The sequence below is a fragment of the Spea bombifrons genome, chromosome 13, assembly GCF_027358695.1.
Source record: "Spea bombifrons isolate aSpeBom1 chromosome 13, aSpeBom1.2.pri, whole genome shotgun sequence".
Lineage (NCBI taxonomy): Eukaryota > Metazoa > Chordata > Amphibia > Anura > Pelobatidae > Spea > Spea bombifrons.
Genome location: NC_071099.1, coordinates 14,290,139 through 14,313,161, shown reverse-complemented (window position 1 = coordinate 14,313,161; position 23,023 = coordinate 14,290,139). Strand labels below are relative to the sequence as shown.

The 23,023-nt window shown below is 36.4% G+C and overlaps 1 protein-coding gene across 1 annotated transcript in view; it reads left to right on the top strand.

Moving 5' to 3' along the window:
* Positions 1 to 221: 221 nt before the first annotated feature.
* TSHZ2 (teashirt zinc finger homeobox 2) overlaps positions 222 to 23,023 on the top strand; it is a 93,857-nt gene continuing 71,055 nt past the window's right edge. The window contains exon 1 of the mRNA XM_053454111.1: positions 222 to 579. Coding sequence (XP_053310086.1) covers positions 540 to 579 — 40 coding nt within the window. The 5' untranslated portion in view covers positions 222 to 539. The remainder of the gene's footprint in view (positions 580 to 23,023) is intronic.

Here is a 23,023-nt window from a genome sequence, read left to right as displayed (position 1 = left end):
ACTCCTCCACCATCCACAGCCTTCTCCTCTCCCTGGCCAGGCTCACTCCCATCAGGCTGCCATCTGACACAAGGAGCAGTCCTGCCACCCCCACCCTCCCCTTCACACTGCACCCAAGGAGTGGGGGGATCACACTGAGCAGCACCCTCCTGCCCCTACCTCCTCTAATCTCTCTCCCCCCCTCCTCATCTCTTTTCTCCTCTCTCTCTCTCTCTCCATTTGATCTCTCTCTCTTTTTTTTTTCTTTCTCCTTCTTATTTTTACCTACCACCCCCTTTTTGATCTTGGATGGCAAATACAGGAAATTAGGAGAGCTTTGCAGATCCATTCAAGAAGAAAAAAAAAACAGAGCGAGAGAGAAATCAAAAGACAAGGAGGGAGCCCAAGCCAAAAGGAGGGGAAAAGAGGAAGAGAGACACTGGAAGAATATAGCAAGACAATTCTTGTTTGCTGGTGATTGTGGGTTTTTTTTGTGTTTTTTATTTTTTTGGTGTGATCTGGGTTGAAGAGGAGAAACCCAGGAAGGAGAGGCAGAAGACATGCCTAGGAGGAAACAGCAGGCTCCAAAAAGGGCTGCAGGTAAGAGGTGTGACTCCCATGACCCCCCCAGGTCCCTTATCTCCTTTTTTTTCCTCCCCACCACTTTCACTATCTTCCTCCTTGAGCCATTACACCATCTCCATTTCCAAATCTCATGTGTGGGCAAACTTTGTAACTTCTTGACTCTTCTAGGACTTTTGCAACTTTGTAACAGCCTTTTTTTATATATATATTGCAAGTAGGGGCAGAAGTGTGGGGGGGGGGGTGGCATAGTAACCCCTGCCCTTTCATGGTAGACCCCCTCTGGGGCAGGAAGGGTTAACCCACCCGCCTGTCTGAACTTTTTCCACCTTATGGTATATGTCTGGTTGATCCGCTCTTCCCCTTTAAACTGTTCTATTATGATTATTATTATTATTATTTTTTTGTTACATTGATTTATAGGGAAACCTTGTTTTCCACCCTCATTATGTAATCTTGGGGAGGAAAAATAATAATAATAATAAAAAAAAAAGCGGATAGATGTGTGTTTCTTCAGGAAATCCCTTAAAATAACAGCTCCTAATACTTCCTAAGACTTTCCGTGAATGTCAGTTACTAGAGGGTAAAACATCTAAACTGCGGAAAGGAGACCGTCTTGGAGTTTAAATCCTTTTACGAGTTGGCTTTTAAGCCACTTAATTACCGTACTAAGAATATAACGTGTTGTTTTTCCCGTAATCTGCTACAAGTTACACACACACACACACATATATATATATATATATATATATAAATATATATTATATATCTGTATTATATGTATGCACACACATTTATGCGCACAAGTATTTATACACACACACACGCATATATCAATATATATATATATATATATATATATATATATATATATAAATGTTATTTCTGCCAACCGTGCTTGAAAATAAGCTTTCCAGATGATTGCCAGCTTTGATTTGACATATGATTGATCACCTGTCACATGATGGCTTTTGATCTCTTCATCCCTGATTGGTATCAATAAGTCATTTGCCATGGTAACCCAAAGCCCGTGACGCAAGCGGTGCCCTCTGCGTTCTCTCACCCAGACTGACACAATTATTATGTTGTGTACTTACAATGTGGGTGTCTTCTTTCTTCTTTCTTTTTTTTTTTTGTTCTTTGTACACTTGAAATGCAGCCTTGTTTTCCGCCTTGGAAAACGTTTTGAACATTTCTAATTCCTTCTGTCCTGCTGGCACGGATATATATATATATGAATATTTTTTGGTTAACTTTTAACTGCTGGAACATTATGTGGCAATGCCTGGGCACTAAAGACTTTACTCGGCATTTATAGGGTTATTTCCGTAAAATACAAGTGAAGTTTATATCAGACGTAGTAATGTTTTTTAACCTATTAATGCCACTGCTTCTTACAATAACGCATGAATACCTCTTTTTAGTGCTATACGAGTTCTGAACAAGAGGCCTTTCCATTAGGTTGTATTTAAAGAGAATCGATCCCCTATATTAAATAAAACCTAAAATAAATAATTTATTCTAAATAATTAAATTCTACTGATTTTCTGCAATAAACAAGCAACATAACCCCTAATATATATATATATATATATAAATAATTAATCATGCTGTAGACCAGCATAAAAGTTCTCTTGCAAATAATATTCTTTATTAACCCTGCGAAACCCAGAGCCCCTATCTTATGGATCTTTCATCAGATCCGGTACCTTTCTGTAATTTTTTTTTTTTTTACTGCACAATAATTCAGAAGCACTTTCCTATTTGTCTACGACGCACACGCGGAATGAAACCTCCCTTCTTAATTAATTACAAAACAAAAGACGGAATTCATGATTTGTCTTCTTTTTATTGTCCTTTATTTAATATAATAGTACGTTCCCGGTGCCAGGTTATCCAACCTCTAGATTGTAAGCTCTTTCGCGCAGGGTCCTCCTTACCTTTTTTTGTTTCTTGTAAGCCCCGGGTTGCTATATGATGCACTAGTTGTTGTGTCCGGTCTACCCCTTTGTACAGCGCTGCGGACTATGGCGGCGCTATATAAACACATCGCAATGAGATGTGTGCAACGTGAGCTCGTTTCTTGGCTCGGAGCGCTCTTATTTAGTTCTTGATCTCCTTTTTTTTTAAATCTTTTATTTCTTTTTGTATGTTATTTAGACATGGGTTTCAGAGACAATGTTGCAAACACAGAATTGATTGTTTACAAACAGAAGTGAAACATTCCAGTAAATAAAACAAACACAGCTTTAGCTGACAGCATTTTCATTTCTAATGGTGCGTTTCGTATATATATATGTTTGTCAAATTTTGGCTTCGATTTCAGCATTTTCGGTTAATAAGCAAAAAGTTGCAAGAAACGGGGTTTAAGAAAACGAACATCGTTAACTTGTGAGCTCCTTTGAGCCAGGCCCTCCTTGACTCTTTTGTCCAAATTGTTATGTGATGCACTGCTTGCCATGTCCTGTTTACCCATGATACAGCGCCACGGAATATGTCGCCGCTATGCAGATCAATAAATAATAATAATAATAACTTGGTTATGGATTAAATCCCAAGCTTTACTGCTTAGGAGTTAGTGTGTATCAAGGGGCAAGCCTGGCAATTAATTAGCCAGTAATCTACAGGTCTGTAAAAGCAAGACGGGAAATGTGTATTTTGTTGTAAAAACACGTACGGTAGAAGTGAGATTTTTTTTTTCTTTTGGCACTTACGTGGCGTTAGAAGAAACGCAAGGTTTTGCCCTATAATTAGGTCTTGTGGTTTTAATTATAATGGCGGCGTATTTTGCATACAGAGGAGAAGACATCTTAACTTGCTTTAGGTGGTGTGACGATCTTGTTTTCTATATGCAGCAGCTTGGCGGCCAGGCTGTGATAGATAAAAAAAAAAATACAAGAAAAATCATCATTTTATTCAATAGGTTAATATTAAATGTCCCCCCCCCCCTTTAGAAACCGTACAGCTGCTACCTTTCGAAGCACGAAGCGATTCTAGTTTGTAATGACGTAGGGAAAAACCTGAAGCCTATAATTTCAGGATTAAACAAACGCATGCAAATATATTCACGCGCTGGGCTAGTTTTTATTCCTCGGAAGTGAATTGATGCAAACACCACGCAGCTCAAATCACGGAGTACACGCTGTGAATATTTCATTGTGCACTTATAAAAAAAAATAATAATAAAAAAAAAAAAATACAACTTTTTACGGTCCCTGGGAATGTTACCTTTTAACCCTTCCCTGTCCTTGGTGGTGGTGGTGGTGGCGGCGGCGGCGGTGGGGAAATAATCTCCAGTCCTTCCAAAAAAAAAAAAAATCGTAGCTCTAATAATACTTGTTTCCCTTCTCTTATTTCCCCAGCGGAGTTGACAGGCGCGCAACGTAAGATAATTAAGCATCTGCATTACCTGTAATATATTCTTGATGGGGAGTATGCACAATTCCTTGTCTTCACAAGCAGAGGCACATCATAATTAACAAGCGTTCGTTAGAGCTTAGAATATGCCGGTATAGATTCATGCCCTGGGTGGTAACGAACTGGCAGGGAGATAGTAAAACTGGAACAATCATTGAACACACTGTATCTCCTAATCTAATTATATATCTATCTATTCCTAATATATATATGTGTATATATACGGTATATATATATATATAGTCTCACCTATCTGTATTCATCAATATGTATACTGATAAACATACGTTCACATATGCTACAATATAATATCATATTTATATATAGTATAATATAAATATAATATTATTATATAATAATATAATAATATTATATATATATATATATAGTCTCACCTATCTGTATTCATCAATATGTATACTGATAAACATACGTTCACATATGTCTACAATATAATATCATATTTATGATAGTATAATATAAATATAATATTATTATTATTATTATTATTATACCTTTTATTATTATTAAGGTCATACAGGCTGAAGGGCTAAGTTTACATTTTTTTCGGGATTATTTCCATCTTAACTCTCTATAGGCATCACCGATGTTCTTTGCCTTCCGAATCCTCACGGGTAAAGACAGCAAAATCATTTGGAATTTTTAAGAAAATAAAAAGGCTCGGGTTTATAACCTAAGTTTGTATTTTTTTTTCATGGTTTCATGGAGGAAGAGGAAAAATCTTGGATTTTTTTTTTCTGTTCCATGTAGTTTTCTAAAGCTCTTGGTGGAAGGACTTGATGGAGGGGGGGGGGTCAAATATGTCATTAGTAACCTCTTGGTTGTATCATATGTATTCATCAGCTGTATATAGAAATATGCTTTCTGTGTTCATTCCAACAGTGGCCATACCCCCCCCCCACTAACTTGGGTTCTCATGCCATGTCAGAGGTGTCTTCTGTAGGCTTTGGGGGGGGGCACAACTAGGTATCATGCTTCGGGATCAGCAGGGGCATTAGAGAAGAGGGTCCAAGCCCAACGTGATTCCAATCTTCTGCGTAAAATAGGTTTTTTAAATGTAATTTACAAAAATTCAAAAAGCTTTGGGTTTGAGGACACACAAGGCTATCTTATGAGTTAAAGTTTTTTTTATCAGAAATGGGGAGTGCCAAAAGGTTTTTTGTGTCCGCCTTTGTAATTAGTGTTGTTGTGTTTGTATTTTTTGCTTATTTTTGGAGGTAAATTAGATGTTTCCTACTGTGATCTCTAGGGACATTCCCGTTGGTTTCCATAGTGATTGCACATTTAGAACTCTGCCCATGAATTGGTCTAAACACATACAGCCCTATATATATTGAAAAAGTCAGGGAAATAGGTTTGTCTAAGATATAATAGGAAAAAAAATCTGAGCAAGGCATTATATTTATAAGTGGCCAGGCTGCCTTCATTAAAGGAGACGCAACAGAGGAATGGAGGCTTGACCAAAGTTACGAGGCCCTCGTAGACTCAATTGCATGTCTGTAGTTATGATGGGTCAACTTTTATAAAGGTCCCCATACAGTTAGGCCTTGTTGCCATAATTCAACAAAGCATATCTTGGTGGGCCTTCCAAACCCTTGTAATGGAATTCACACCTTAGGCCAAAGTAAGTGGTCTGCTGCCCCTATCAGTGGTTGTTATTACATAGAAACATAGAATTTAACGGCAGATCAGACCCATTGGGCCCACCTAGTCTGCCAGTTTTTCCTACTGTAAGGAGACCTTAATAAGTCATTGGTCCCGTCTTAGATTCAGGAACGGTGAGAATAACCCCATTAAAGGACTCTATACTAAGTCCTAAAGGAATTATGGAGGTCAATGATCAAGTAGGACCTTTGTGATCCAGAAAAATCCAGAAGCCAACACATTCTGTTGACTTTGGTTCATGGGATCTCCTGTTGGCTTGTAAGACATCTCTTGAGGGTATAATGATGTGACCGGTGATGTGATGTTTTGAAGGCACCATCCAGAATACCTGTAATGGTCAAGAACCTTTTTGAAGTACATTGCTTAAAGACTTCAGTAATGCTTGATCTCAATCTCCTTCCACAGAGTAACCGGGGGAACATTTCCAAATAAATATTCTGGATAGCCAGCTCGCATTTAAATTGTAATCAGAAGTCAAGTGGCTAAATCATTTCTCCGAGACCGGCGATTGAATGGGACAGCTCAAAAGCAAATTTGTTTTAAGTCAACTATTGATTTTTTTTTTTATCTTTGAGTATCAAGAGCAGTGTATTAACCCTCTTAGTAAGATTATGAATTGTAAGACCGAACACTTTAGCGAAACAAGACCACTTACGATGGATTAAGAAATGATAGATCTCCCTAACTATTCTCCCGAGACACTACAATTCCTCAACGATCTTTAGACCAACGCTCACGTGCGTTCCCCCAACCGTTATTTAAATTTCCGATCGTATCGCACCACTGTGGAAGAAAATAATTCTATAATTATAATGTAACAGCTTTAGAACAATGCCACAAAAAAAAGATCTTGGATGGCTATAATACTCATTTCTAAATTACTTTTTTTTAATATTCCGTTGGAACTGTTTATGGAATCAACCAAATCCTATTTTATTTTATTTTTTATGTATTTTTTGGTATTTTGAATTTTTTTTGGACACCCTACTGTCTATATTTACTTTCGGGGTGTTCTTTTATTAGCTTCTTGTGCTGTTCTGTCCCACAGTTATTCATTTTTGAAAGACCGTAAAAGAAAAATGAGCAATTAGCAACTTTTACGAAGCAAACCCAACCAATATTTTAGGAACGCAAACGCGCTCCTTTGAACAGGTGAAAATATATTGACACGCTGCTTTTACGTGTAGCGCTGCAAAGCCCCAGCTCGCTCAGTAGTATATTCTGTGATCAACCTCCAGGGATCCCTCCCATCATTAAATAATTCTCTAGTAGTTATAAAAGAACCTTGCAGAATACAGCAATTACATCAATTTCATAAAATATATTTTGTGTCGAAATCAATACGCCGATAGAGCTTTAAATCCGGGATCTTACGTGCAATAAGTATGTGTTCCATGTTATCTATATGTTACATGTTAGGTGAAAAGTGACAAAATAGTATATATATAATATATATATATATATATATATTATATTTAGATTATATATATATATATACAGTATATATATATATATATATATACAGCATATATATATATATATATATACACTCAGTATATGTATATATATATATATATACTCTCTCTATATATATATATATACATATATATACTTTATATATATAAAAAGATATGTAGATATATACTCTACTATAATATATATATAAATGTGTAAATGTGTGTGATATATACGTATATATTATATTGTTTATTTTTTATAAACAACAAATTATTTAGCAAATAATTTCAAAACACATTTGGTATTTTGTAAGATCATGTACACATAAATGCACATTTCTAAAGATATCTGTACCTACGGGCACATATGGACCTATATACATGGCCGCACACATACATATAATTACACGTCGGGGTTATCTATCTATCTATCATCTATCTATCTATCTATCTATCTATTTATCTATCTATCTATCTATCTATTTATCTATCTGTCTATCTATCCATCTATCTATCTATCTATCTATCTATTTATTTATCTGTCTATCTATCTATCTATTTGTCTATCTGTCTATCTATCTATCTATCTATCTATCTATCTATCTATCTATCTATCTATCTATCTATTTATCTATCTGTCTATCTATCCATCTATCTATCTATCTATCTATTTATTTATCTGTCTATCTATCTATCTATCTATCTATCTATCTATCTATCTATCTATCTATCTATCTATCTATCTATCTATTTGTCTATCTGTCTATCTATCTATCTATCTATCTATCTATCTATCTATCTATCTATCTATTTATTTATCTGTCTATCTATCTATCTATCTATCTATCTATCTATCTATCTATTTGTCTATCTGTCTATCTATCTATCTATCTATCTATCTATCTATCTATCTATCTATCTATCTATCTATCTATCTGTCTATCTGTCTATCTATCTAGCCTATACAAATCTATCGATCCACCTAGAACACAAGAAAGCACACAAATTAACCCCTTGTCTGCCGGACCTATCTGATGCTCACTGCTGTCCGACCTTTTCCCGAATACCATTTTTTTTAAAAAAAAATCCATCCTTTGAAAGCTTTATTTATTTATTTAACTGCTCCAAAGTATATAGTGAAGGATTGTTTCCTCGCTTGGATCTCGGCCCAGCCTTAGACTGGCATCGCACAGGAGCGAACCGCCGCAGAATGAGGGGAAAACTTAAATAAAGGACGCGAGAAGATATATTTCTTGAGTTCAAGAATAACTTCGGCTGTCGCTGCTAATAGCTTTTCCTCCGCGACTTGCGCGGCTTTATATTAATTTATGCTGAGTTTGTTTGCAGTCTAACCTTGGTGTTTAGGAGTCGGTTTTAAATTTTCCACATGAAAGGACTGATGGGGCGTAGGAAATTTTGTGTGTTGGAAGATAACAGATTTATGACAGAATTTGTTTCAGAAAGTAACAATTTAGCCCATCAGCCAGCGGGATTATATGTTTATAATCGGAAAAGAAAATCACTCATATATATATATATATATATATATATATATATATACACACAAATTATATATATAATATGTGTGTGCATAAAAACCCATAACGTAATACAAAAATAATTAAAATTTATTCTTTTTATACACAAATAAAACCTTTTTTATACTTGTATTTTTTATTTTTATATTATTCATTCAAGAGGCTACCGGCAGCTGGAAGCTGGAATGAATATGGTTAGGGGAACTGTGTGAAGGTTTGGAGATATTCTGTAACCTGGAATGTCCAGATTTGTTGAAAGTTAGGAGATCTTGGCACCGTTTCTTTATTTATTTTTATTTATGCATAATACCTTCTTTTAGAACTAAAATACGGCTTGGTTTAATTCCGAGAGCTGAGAGGGAGTAGTGTATTTTTTTTTTAATGCGGAGGGGAACGAGGGTCAGGCTTAGACTCTTGAAGGCCACATCTGGTATACCTTTCTCCAAATGGACAGGCCTTCTGTAAGTCAATGGCTTTTGGCTCTCTCTTGCTACTAATTTTGTAACCGTTTAATTGAACCATAGTTACACATTTAATTATTTGAGATTTTTTACACTGGCATATTAGCCTAGGAGGAACCCAGGCTACCGTCTAGAGCCCCCGAAATTGTGGAGGACTATGCAACGGGCCACAGAAAATCTTAGGAGACTTGGAATATTCAAAGTAGCTTACCGTTGTTGTGAATTGAGTGTATACTTGTACAGCACCATGGAATACAATAGCATAAAATTGATAAATAATACTAAAATCGAAAAAAAAAAAAAACTAGAGGTCCTCTAATTTGCATACAAGAAGCTTAGTTGACCCGGAGTCTCTGGGTAAAGTTCTTCTTTGCATGAGTCATTTTTAGAGTCTCTGCCCAGTGGAGCGACCGTTGGCTCCGCCTACTCCCTGCCCACTAAAGTCTAATTTGGGCTGGCTCCACCCAACACACAGTTATCCCCACCCCCCAGAACGAAGCCACACCTCCAGAAGACGAGGAGCTCCTGGTGATCAACCCTGGGAAGCTCCCATGTATGCTGATCTCATACCATTCCATACCAGGGGCCCCATAGAGTCCTAATCTCAGGGTGGGCTTTCAGTTTTACCTACAGGGGCAGATTATTAGGATCGCTTGGTACTCCGTTACATCATTTTTCATTCATCCCATATGAAGTTTTTTTTTTTTATGTATTTAAGCTTCTATTCATTATCACGTGATATCAAAGTTTCACAAGTATGAAACTTTTATAAAGTTTTAAAAATGTTTGAAAACTGCTAAATCAGGAAAAAAAGCAGGTGCCTGATGGGAAATTCGTTAGTCCTCTCGAAACGTTTGTAAAAAAGTTGCTAAAAAATAGCAATTTTAACAAGTAAACTAGTACTTTTGGGGTTTTGCGGAAAACTGGTTATATCTGATTGTAAAGATACAGAATAAAGTGAATAAAAATGTGTAGATAAATGACATATGATTAGCTTGTTTTTAGTGTTTTTCTGTGTTTTTTAAGCAGAAAGCCGTGCCTAACCTGAGTACCTTGTGTGTTCAATAAAGCAGAAGTGTTGAGATAAGTTACATTTGTGGAAGGTTACTTTTTTTTTTTTTTAGGTTGACTAGAGTGTGAGCAACTGGCACAATATTCTTTATTTCTTTTGAGATGTTTAGTTAGTTGTGGTTTTTAAGAATCCCCTGTCAGAATATGGATTTTATATCTCTTTGGTGGCAAAGGGGTTAATGATCAGTGAATACCAGAGATTTACCCTAAGTAATGTTATGTGGATACAGGGGCTTATAGTGCATTAAGTGTGATATACAGAGGATATCATTAAATACCCAGTGAGGCTATATAGAGGACACCACCCTTTTATCAAACATGCAGACCTGATCCCCAAATGCAAATGTAAACAGATTTCTATCAATGCTCGTGACGTCTGCTTTCATGTTAGAAAAGGGAGTTTCAAGGGTCCCATGGAAAAAAACTTTTTGTACTTCATCACAAACCCTGCTTCTGTATACAGTAATATAACCCCCAGTGCTGTATACAGTAATATAACCCCCAGCGCTGTATACAGTAATAACCCCCAGCACTGTACAAAGTAATAACCCCCAGTACTGTATACAGTAATAATCCCCCAGCGCTGTATAAAGTAATAACCCACCAGAGCTGTATACAGTAATATAACCCCCAGCACTGTATAGAGTAATAACCCCCACACTGTACAAAGTAATAACCCCCAGTGTTGTATACAGTAATAACCCCAACACTGTATACAGTAATAACCCCCCAGTGCTGTATACAGTAATAACCCCCAGCGCTGTATACAGTAATATAACCCCCAGCGCTGTATACAGTAAAAACCCCCAGCACTGTATACAGTAATAACCCCCCAGCACTGTATACACTCCCTTTATCTGCAGACCTGGAGCCGCCGTTGCTGTCGGTCATGTGATATTTTGGTTGACTTTCCCGACTCAAACACCACACTGAGCTGATGCTTTATGGCAATGCTAATGAAGTCCCTTCCTCCATAGACTTTCACTATCCAGCCATTTAGACTGAGTCATTCTGTTGTTTCCCAGAGGCAGAATAATAAGGAGTCAGGGTGTTTGTTTAGTGATCGGGCTCAGAGCTGCCTGACAACATTATATTTTGTGAAAACGAGTACACAATTCTAAGTTTTTTAGTATTTAGAGGATTTTCAATCTGATACTTCTATTTTTAACTCTTCGGACTCTATGAAGCATAATAATAATTTTAATGGAAAATGCGAGATTTATTGTGTATTTAGGTCCATGTGTATTGATATATTTAGCTTATTTATGAAAAGTGGGTCATATATTATAAAAAAAAAATCTTTACTTTCCATCTATTCTTTTTTTCCTTTCTTTCTTTCCCCTCTTCCCCCAAAATGTTTTATGCAGCCCTTTTTATTGTCTGTAAAATTGCCCAGCGCCTATGTTTCTATTTTTCGCGACTTTTATTAAACCAAAGACGATAAGCGTGGAATTTATAGTAAGACGCAAAGTGGTATATTTACCTTACAAACCCCAAAATTGCTCAAACTTTCCATTTATTTTCTTCCGATATTCGTTCTTTTGTACGTAACCCTTTTGTACTGTGAGATAATGGAACATTAATTAGAACATATAATTGAAATATACTTGCTTTTTTTTTTGCAATAGCTGTTGTGTGACTTTTGTATTTTTTTATAGGTTACTTAGAAAACTTTGCGATTAAATATTACTCACGTGATTTATGGGTTTCTATGGCGTACTGTTATGTCCATTAATTGTATTCACTTCCTGCCTCCAACCTCTTGGCAGATAAGGGGTTAATTACTCAACAGGAAGCATCAAATGTCACTTAATTACCTGCAATTTCTTACATGGAAATTGTGTGAAGCTAAATTTAATAGTGTACAGGGCAAAAAAAAAAATAAAGAAAAAGAGAAAAAAAAAATCTGTTTCTATTTTTCCAAATAGAGGTGGTTTTTAATGAAAAAGAATACTGTATTATGTTTTTTTTTTGTTTTTTTTTTCTTTCCCTGAGTGCATGTTTCCTACTGGCAAATATTTTTACGGCGCTCGAGAGACATTGAAAATTACAAGGAGTATTTTGGCTCTGAAAACTGCTTTCCCTAAAGGCCCATTTAATAGGAAAGTGCATTTCTTTAAGATTTGGCTTGTGTGCGAGAAAAAAAAAAAGGTGTGATATTCTTATAAAACATTTTATTCTTAAATAATTAGGTATGTTAAAATACCATAGCACTGACATTGTTCTTTAAGACTCTATAGGGTACATATATATATATATATATATATATATATATCTACACGCATATATATATATATATATATATATATATACCGGTATATATCTATATATATAATGTTCAATTGTTCATTTTGTTCCTTTAGTTTTCATTTTAAAACATACATATTGTATATATATATATATATATATATATATATATATATATATATAATTATTATTATTATTATTATCTTTTATTTCTATAGCGCCAACAGTATACGCAGCGCTTAATACAATATATAAATTCAAGGGATATGACAAGACAAGAATTGACAGACTAAGACAAACCGATACATTAGGTGGAGAGAGCCCGGCTCATAAGATATACACATATATAGTATGTAGATATATCATATATATATATATATATATATATATATATATATATATATATATATATATATTTGTTGTTTTTTTTACTAATGTTTTTTTATATACAAAATGCAATGTTGAAACAAAACAAAAGTCTGCTCCTAATTCAATATTTTTTAGAACACCATATGGTTATATTTACATACATCACTATATTATGTTATCTCACCTGTTATATAAGAAATAGAATATTGGGTTTTTCGGGACAGTAAGAATTATTTATTCTAAACGTCTGTTTGTTACTATTGTTATTCTATTAAATTATGATGCTGGACCAAACTTGTCACCGTGAGCCCTGCAGTTTGGAATCTCTATACCACCAAAAAGTATTAATTTACATTTTTTTATTAAATAAATTTAATAATTTTTATTATCACACATTTACTACTATTATTATTAATCTTTATATATATATATATATATATATATATATGTAGTACCAGGCCATAAATTCAAAGGGTCTGACAGATCTAGAACCGCCAGACTACGACGACCCGATATATTAGGTAACGAGAGCCTTACAATCTAGCGGATAATAGGAATTTCTCGATCCTTGCTGGCTGTATATGTAATACATATGCTTTATAAATAAGGCTTATTATTTACACTTCATGAAATGTATACTTTTAAGCCCATAATGCATTTCATAATGAACTGTGTTGCGAAAATACATCTCAAAAAAGCATTCGTTTTGAAGAGTAAGTCATAAAATCGGAGGACTGTATAACTATTTCAATTTTTAAAATTCGTATGGATTTCCCCTCGACATTTTGGGGATACCCGAAGCGAACTCCGCATCCTGCTAAGAGCCGACATAACTTTTCAGGTTGAGCAGAAGGAATTACAATTGGGATCCCTCCCTGTTTGTGAACTTTGGCACAAGCCAGCGTGTATCACAAGCATCGCTCTGACTATAATTGCAATAGGATTAGGATACATTGCCAAGAATTTGAGTTAGAGACGTGATGTTACATTCTGTAACGCGTCTTCTTATCGGATCGGATACAGTCCGGTATGGCTTTATGTAAACAGAACTAGGGTTATTTTTCCACTTTTACCTAAAATTGGGTGTTTCAGATTTTTTTTTTATCTAAACACAGCCTAAACTATTTCTTCAATGGATGTTTTCTCTTTAATGTATCATAATGAGCCATCTTTCCATGCTACCGCGGACAGTACTTGCCTCTACACCCAGCGGATGCGTACGTTGGGCCCAGCCCTAGGCCTGACCCATGGAAGTGCCAACGATACGATGTGACATACATGTACCCCATGTCTTAACCCTCAACCCTGTTCTTTTATCTTCTAAAGTACTAATTATTGTGAGGAACATAGAATTCGCAGAGACCTCCAGCCTTACGTGGTCCCTTAGCCTCGTCGGAAGTTCAGCATCACTTTATGCCTGTCCCATGCGTCTTCAAACTCCATCACCGCCAAAAGCGTACCATAAAGAATGTGTTCGGATAGACGCTAACCCTGCCTCTGATGTTTGGATATGTTTTATAAGGTTTTACTGTTCCTTTAACAGAATTGATAAAAAATGGTATGTTGGGCGGCTAACACAATTCACAAAGACTCCAGATCAATTCTAATTAAAAAGGGGTGCGCCACCCATTATGCAATGCGAGGTTCATAAACATAGGTGTGAAAACACCTCACCTTTTAATTATTTAGATTTACCAAAACAATTTCAGTCCTAAAGAAGTAGGTGATAATGTTGAGCCGACCAACATTTGTTGAGAACCTAGAACCACATGAGCATCGAAGACTTCAGCGGTTCCTTCTTTCTAGAACATACGTTTCGACCATAATTTTTTAATAATTCATTTAATAGCGTGCGGCCTTTCAACCACGTAATTCTAAAAGATATGAATCGTATCGGGTTGCATTGAACAACAAAGATTTAAAATATTTCAGATCTCACAAATATTTACAGCAAACTTGAGAAAATTGAAAATTGTATCACGGGAATTCTTTTTCTTTGGTGTTTTTGGCCTCGGAGGATTTGGACGTTCATAGCTTAGCCATTAAAAAAACATACTGAATACTTATATTAATCTAAAGATGGAATAATTAGCCAAGTCTAAAGTAGACTTATGGGCTTAACGTGTATATTCTTAAAAACTAAAGGAAGCGTTTGCAGGAGATTTGTGTTTCAGCTCTTTGACTTCATTGTACACCATGAAGGTCCAACCCCAGTGAGCTTCTGCCGCACCCTGTGTAATGTATAGTTAAATGAGTGAGATTTCTCTAAAGTCTCCTCATCCATTGAACTATAAACTCAGACCTTGTTGCCGAAGAAATCTGCTAGTGTTGGCCCTTCATAATGAACAGTGAGAGCTGAAGCCACTTCTATCCTCCCTTTAGTGAGTAGACCTCCTGTTGTCTTCTCAAAGCACATCCGTTGACCTGGTCTTCCCGATGAGCGCCATTATTACCATCCTCTTCCCGTAGGGCTTGCTCCACCATTCTAATTAAAATAAAGCAAGAATAGTAAAAAAAAAAAAAAGGAAAAAAACCACCGAGGCATGTTATTCATCCATTGCCTGACTTTCGACATAAATCACACAGTGGGAACTGTTTCTTTAAGGGGAAAAAATCCCTGGTTTATGGGTGTGACGGATTCATCTCTGAAGACGGAGAACTATTTGGCTTAGTGTCCATCTGGGATATATCAGGAGAAATATCCCCGTCTACCCCTTTGTCTCGTATACATTTGACACGTTGATAGTGATGAATCATATGGAGCCTGCGTTTTTTTGAGTCAATAACATACAGTATAACTCTTTGCGTGCCCAAGGGTTTTCCAAGTTGTACTTTTATGTTGTGCTTCTTAAATATAATTCAACTCCTTTCTAAGATTTATTTTAATGGATGTTTCCCTTTTAGGATCTTTACCCAACTCAAAAGTACTTTTTGTGGAATTGTGTTCTCTAAAATCCTCATATTTTGAAACTTTTTTTTTAATGTAATTTTCTTAAGCATTTTTTATTTAAAATTAATATTTTCAATGGCGGACTGCTTATTTCTGCGTCAGAGTTTTGAACGCGAGTGATATTTTTACTTCATTCGATAATTTACGCCTTAAATTACAAGACAGCATGAAAAATGTAGACATACAAAAATTCACAACATTTTCATAGAAAGAACCTAAGTAGGACCCTATAAAAAAAAAAAACAAAAAAAAAACCCTTTGTATTATTATATTTCAATTTAACTTATTTGTTATTAATTGTATTCCCCTTTTAAACCCCCCAAATTGGCAAGGATTACTTTTCTAATATTTAGGATGAAAAAAACATTTTTAAATTTGAATTTAGGGTTGAATCTTTTTGAATTTTCAAATTGTAACAAGGGGTTAACTTAACAAGCTATGGTAAGCATTACATTAACAGACGTCATCCGTAACAGTCATCCTTATGGCATTACATATATATAATTAGCTGCAAAAATCCATAATTTTTATATATTTTTTGCTCAATATATTCCCCAGAGTAACATAATATTCTAACCCATGTTCATAGTTTTATGGTCAGTTATTAAAATGTAACATAATCCAACATTTTCTTTTAAAGAATGAAAAAAGAAACAGGCTAAACTGTAGAAACGCACACTCAATTCAACATTATAAATCCTGGGACATAAAAAAAGTTATAAAAAAAATTGCAAACCTGTGTTTTATTAATTTCCAAAACTGCCTGATTTATTTTTCATAGGAACCTGCTATTGATCAGAGATCTTTGGGTCTGTTCAGTAGACACTGAGGTTCAGCTGGTCACAAAGGTCCCGCCATCTTGTGTAGGCCAAAGTTATGTTGGGTATTGGTGACTTTTGAACTCTGCGGTAAATTTAAAAAGAAGAAAAAAAAATCCCATATCTCTCTGTTGTCCTCAAATTTATATTTTTATCTTGTGGACCACCTGAAGGTTCTCAGGTCCGATTTAAAATGGTTTCCGGTGGCAAGAGACTGGAATCAAGCTTTTTTTGACCAGTAAACAGCGCATTTGGGTGTAATGTGCATGTCACTGCTTTACTGCAAACAATAGAAACTTTGTAAAACTTCATAAGACATAAGAGAACATTGTGATTATACTCTGGTTTGAGATTTGTTTTTGGGTCTAACAGTCTAGTGACAGTTGCGTTATTTTGTGCTTTGAATTGACTTGATGATACTTGATCGTTCAAGAGTTATCGTCAAGTATGGCCTAGTTTGAAATTACTGCTTGGACACAGGTGACTCAAGGGCTTCACGATAAGTTAGGGTAGGAACTAGTGAGGAAGCCATTTTGGAACAGTAGAATAAATTGTATCTGACATGCTGGTAAATACTTACCTTCGGCGCTGCCCTGAGTTAGGTGCCACCATCCTTATTGGTGGGCATCAGAATATGACATCATATACCAGCGATCCACTGTTTAAGGGAGTGCTGTGATTGGCAGAGGGAAACAATGGAGGCTCTGCCAACTCAGTACGGCTCTCCACAGTGTTAATGGTCTGGTTGGAAAGATTAGTAATCTCATTTTTAAGTGGCCTGTTGAGCAGTGGTACTATAAAGAGTCCATTATGAGGCAGATGGGTTGCTACCCTGCCACCCTATTCGGCCTAGGCCAGAAAACGCCCCTAGTTAAGTGGCTAATAATATGATTGAATGTTCCTATAATCCGTTATTTTATCTTTATTTATTTCCCCAAAATGTGAGGTGTTTTAATAAACTGATTCGCGTCTTGGAACATTTGCTACCCCTGGCAAGTCACTTTTGGCCGATGTCACTGAGAGCTCATCAAACACTCTGTTGAATTGACAGAGCTTTCTTATCTTTCATGGCTTCTTGATAAGTGTTAGCATCACCGTTTTTTTTTCCGGTTCTAAGAAAGTATCGTACTTTGTGGGACTTGACACCTTTTTACTGAATCATGTTATCAGCTCAGCATTAATGTTTTGCTGTTAAGAACTTTCATAGCCTCCCGTGTGTGGCATCAAACAGCAGTTGTATAGACACGTTAGAGGGATGATATTTCATCAGAGCCAACCTGTCTGTAACTTGGCAAAATATTGAAATTATTTTTTTTTAGCCTGTAAATTATTATACATGCAGCTGACACATAAAACATTTTCGATAAAAATTCAGATTTGGCACTTTAACATTTTATTTTCATTTTGACGTTGATATAAATCAGATTAGTAGATGTATAGAACACCTTTACGTAGCAAGAGTCAACCTATTACATTCACCCATTATGGACTGGCGGGGGAAGAGGTATGCACAGGCCCGGATTGGCCATTGGGCAAACTGGGCAAATGCATGGTTGGCTGGTGTCCGATGGTACTTCCAACGTTCCATCTTTGAGTTTCTTCCAGCACATCCCACCGCAAACCTGTAATAGAGTAGCGTACGACTGCTACTGACCTTAAAGTGCCAAGGCCAATTTTAGTCCCGGTTTGGGCAACTCTGTGCAAGCCAGAGCTAAAGCCACCAAGCTTACCTGCCAGAAACTTCATGTCCTTACAAGCCACCAAACAGATACACATGAGGACAGGAAAATTGATTAAAAGGACGCGTTTGATTCAGCTAAGCTCCGACTTCCCCATTCACCATGAGCAAGCACTAGGCCATTGGGCCCAAGCATTTGCATATTTTTAATGTCCAAGACTTGACGATTTCTAGCATTATATAAAATAAAGGAGATGTTATCTTTGATGTAATATTTTGACTGACAAAGCTTTATTTTTCCCCCGCCCCTAAATTTAAAAGCCCCATAAATAAGCTTGTCACTAATTTCCAAAATAAAGAAAGCACGGAATTTGCAATTAGCACCGTTACATTTAATTAAGAATGAATGTTAAGCTGTCACGTTTAATACACGACCGTGGCTTTTGACGGGATTGTTAGAATAAACCAGGTGTGTTCCGGAGCAGTTACAAAAAAAACAACTTTTTATAGTAAAATTAAAAAAAAACTCTGTACAATTTTAATATTAAGATATTTGGATATTTTGGAAGTTTTATCTTTTTTTTGATGAATTTAAGTTATAAAAGAATTATGAAAGAAATAAATACATGTAAGAAGCCAGCTGATGGAGTTTCTTAGTCCAAGAACTAGTGGGTGTTTTCGCCCCGCGACAATACTCTGTAGGTGATCACGAGAGGTGTTATCTGAGCAGATATCTCCACTGGGATCTTCTACCTTGGGAGAGAGGACGGGATCGGTAGAAAACAAAAGAATATGTCTTCCCATTACAGCAGATCTCCCGAGAGAAGAAACTCTATGGTGCAATTATTCAAGAATCTGTGATCACATCAGAAAAAACGTTTCGATTTTCGATTTTAATTAATATTATAATAATTTATTTTCAAAAATATTGTGCTGTTTTAATTTTTAAAACAGTTCTAGTTTTTGTAATTGTAAAATTAAGGAAATTAGGGAAATGGAAGCAATGGAAGGAAAGAAGGAAGAAAAAAAGGGCTAAAAGTCCAAGATAAAGGTACACGAGATATTGTTTCAGGTATTAAGCTTGCTAAGGAGTAAAGCATTAACGTCAACCCTGGAAGGTCCGCAAAAATATTTCTTTTGCCACATTACAACCTTTGACCCTATATAACGATTAAGTCTTAAGGGGAACAAGACCCTTAATTCTAAATAGTTAATTTCACAGGTAACTGGCACTTTCAGTTATCAGCTTGTCTGTACCGGTATTATGTAGGAAGAAGAATTTAGTAGGAACCTAAATATATTAATATTAATATATTAAAAATATAACAATGAATGGAGCAAAAAATACCTAATAAATCTTAATTTGTTTTTATAATTTTTTTAATTAATTTCTTTTATTATTACTAGCATCAGATTAAAATACTAGTCCTGAATTACATTTTAAATTAAATAATTATTTTTAAAATAGTTGAATCTGTTTTTTTTTTTTTTTATTTTATTTTGGTGTGAGCGGAGGGGCTATTTGGCAAAATATTTTTTTGGGGATTTTGGATTGGTTGAGCTAACATACTTCTATCATATACCATTTCTTTGTGGAAAATAGACGGCTTATAATGATGATTACCATATGGTTTGATGAGACGTTACAGCTGCCATCTTATTAACTATGGTGTTTGCCTGAAATCATTACTCCGTGTTGCTACTCAGACAGATGGTTGAATGATCTTTGCTTGGCAATGGGAAGGTGACCAGGAGACTGGCTGATTAATGGAACAATGGGCAAAAAAAGGTGTTCCCATACGCAGATCAAAAGGAGTTAGGTAGCCGTAATATGTCAGGTACTTGGCAAAAGAAAAAAAAAAGCATGAGAATTGTAAAAAAATGAAATTCATATCCATTCTAAATTGATACAATTCATAAAAAGTTATGTATAGTTGTAACCGCTGATTGTGTTCTATCTGCCGCGGAATATTTGCAGTTTCTTCTGGTGTGTTGTGCTAGCGAGGGATAATTGTGTTGGTTCAATAGGTTTAAAGTACTGCGTGACGTGTAGTAAAAGAAGAAGTGACCTGGTATGATTATAAAACATGGCGGAATTATGTTTTAGAGGTCGTATTGTATGTATCCGATGTTAGAATCTAGTCCTTGCACAGTAGTTGCCTGCACAGTCTTGAGGAAGTGCGAGATGATGTATAAGCCTTATCTACGTATAGGGTAATTACGTATTTTTTATGTTAAAAGAACGTATGTTGCTACTAAGTGTCTGTCGTAACACCCATCAAGTGCAACCCATCGTGTCCAATGCATTTGCCCCACACCGGCTCTGCCTCGGAGATGATAATGTGGTCTACTCCTGTGTTGTGAAAGGGTTAAGAACGTTTGTAACATCAGGATTCAATGGATTTAATACCACAATCTGGATGATCACGATCTGCCGTGGGTAACGTAACGTTTTTTTTTTATTATTTTACTTTAAAATAAAACGGTGTTTGACTCATGCTAGGTTTGATGCATATCTTGTGGCTGACCTGCTGCGTTTCAGGTCAAACTCACAATGACATACTGCATCACATCAGAAAATTGGATTGGAAAAACCGAAGTCCCTCGATTGGAGGACGGCACAGACTAGCTGGAACGAGTGAGAAAACTCAGCCCAAAGTACAGCAGGGAAGTGGTTAAAAAATAACTCCATAGTGTATACACGTCTCCTTGAGTTTATCTACTAAAGTGGAGTTTGTTGACTCCGGTAGAAGGGTTTAAAGCAGTGCTCATCTTAAAACTTTAATTGAATGATTTATTTTTGGATAGTTACCTTTTGAAATTAACCCCTTAATGACAAAGCCCATACATGTAACGGCTCTAAATGCATTGTTTTCAATGGGTTTAGGGACCGCCCATTGTCCTTAAGGGGTTAAAATCGCTTCTACTTAATGTACTGTTTTTCTACAAAAATGCTTGCTTGGGATAACCCAAAACATCAGGACACAAGAAGCGCCTGCATAAGATAAAACTAGTTAGCAATTAGACAGATCTGATTAGCCATGCATGGTCGTGCTATGTCAGCTCTACGCGTAGGAAGCCACAGGGTCATCGAGGTCACCACCAGCTCAAGGGTTCATCTGAGTTTCCTTGGATCATCAAATGGAAGGAAACTTGGAGCATCAAAATTATTCTTCAACATTCTAACCATAAGTGATCTTCAACTCCAACGTTCCAAAGCCCTCAAAGACTTGCAGTTTGTTGCAGATGGAGATACACTTATTGGGTCTGGTCTGGCAAAGAGTTTGTCGATCCTTCTTAACAGCCAAGAAGCTAAAACTCGACTGGCCAGCTTATACCAGGGTCATTAGTTCTGTGGGGAATGAGTATTAACAAATAAGATTTATTGGAAAAACACATGACAAAAAAATAAAAAAAGAGGAATAAAGTGGGGTGACAGGCTAAAAAAAATGCCCAGGAGTGATGGTCGATAACCTCACCTCTGGAAATGACTCACGATGACGTTGAGTGTTTTCAATATGCTTAAAGTGTCTCACCACTATAAATCCCACCACAATGAGAGCTTGCCAATAAACAGATCGACTGGTAATTTGGTTTCCGTCGTCAGTCTGCGTGTGTAATGCAGTCTCAGGGCTGCCTTCTGTGTCCATCTTTACTTTGTACAGAAACCGAAAATAAATCTCTTACTGAGGTCGTTGTGTCTGGGTCACAAGAAGAAGAACAAAAAAACAGACATTGGGTCTTGTGTATCGGGGCCGGTGGCTCTACGCATCTGTATGTATCTCGGGGTATTTTTATACAAGGTACTTCTGTCTGCAGTGGCCCATAAAGTGTTTTTCTTTCAAAGTCCAGGGACGTATATAAAGTGATATCACCAAACACGAGATCTATAAAGGGACATCCATAAAGCAGCCGAGGCTAGTAGAGTCTCTGGTGGGGCTAGTATTTTCTGTTCTTTTAAGCAAAGAAGAATGAAAGGGTTAAGTTATTTAGTATGTATGTATGTGTGTGTAGATACATTCACACAAATAAATATGCGTGCGTGTGTATACATCTTTATGTATACACGCTCGCACACACGCACACACTAACACACATTAAATTACATTTACCAGCTGCCTCTAGCTTCACTTAAAATGTGTTTGACTCAGCAGAATGCCAGCTGTAAGAGACAGTGTCAGGTAGATAAATGTATTATCTGATATAGCCTCCGCAAGCTAAACGGAGGAATAAAACATGCGCCAGACTTCCCCTAAGCTCTGTAACATTGTCACATTCTGCTCCAGCATTGTCTTGATAAAAAAGGCCGGCTGTTTCTTTTCCGAGCCAATGCGAGGAGCAGAGCACGCGTGAAGGAAAGATGACACGGAGGAGATTCACACGTCGGAAATTATTACCGTGGCTTCAGGAGAGTCAGACCAGGCTGAGTACAAAGATTAACCCTTGTACGGCCGGCGTGCAGGCAGCAGAAACAGTTTGCAGATGTATGCTGTGCCGCCAGATAACGCCAATGCCTATGGATGTTAAAGCTTAAAGGGACGCTCCAGCCATCGTATGCCATAGCTGGGTGTAATCTTTCTTTCCCAGTTAAAATGCATGGCGGGAATCTATATAGGATACACAATATATGCATATAGGGGGGGTCATCAGCCTGCCAGTTCCAGTGCTGGCTTACGTGAGATTTCTCCAGGGAGTCTCATGAGACCCCCCCCCCCCGATGCATTGATTTCCGTTCCTAAAGTGGCATCCAATGTGGACAGGTATTAACCC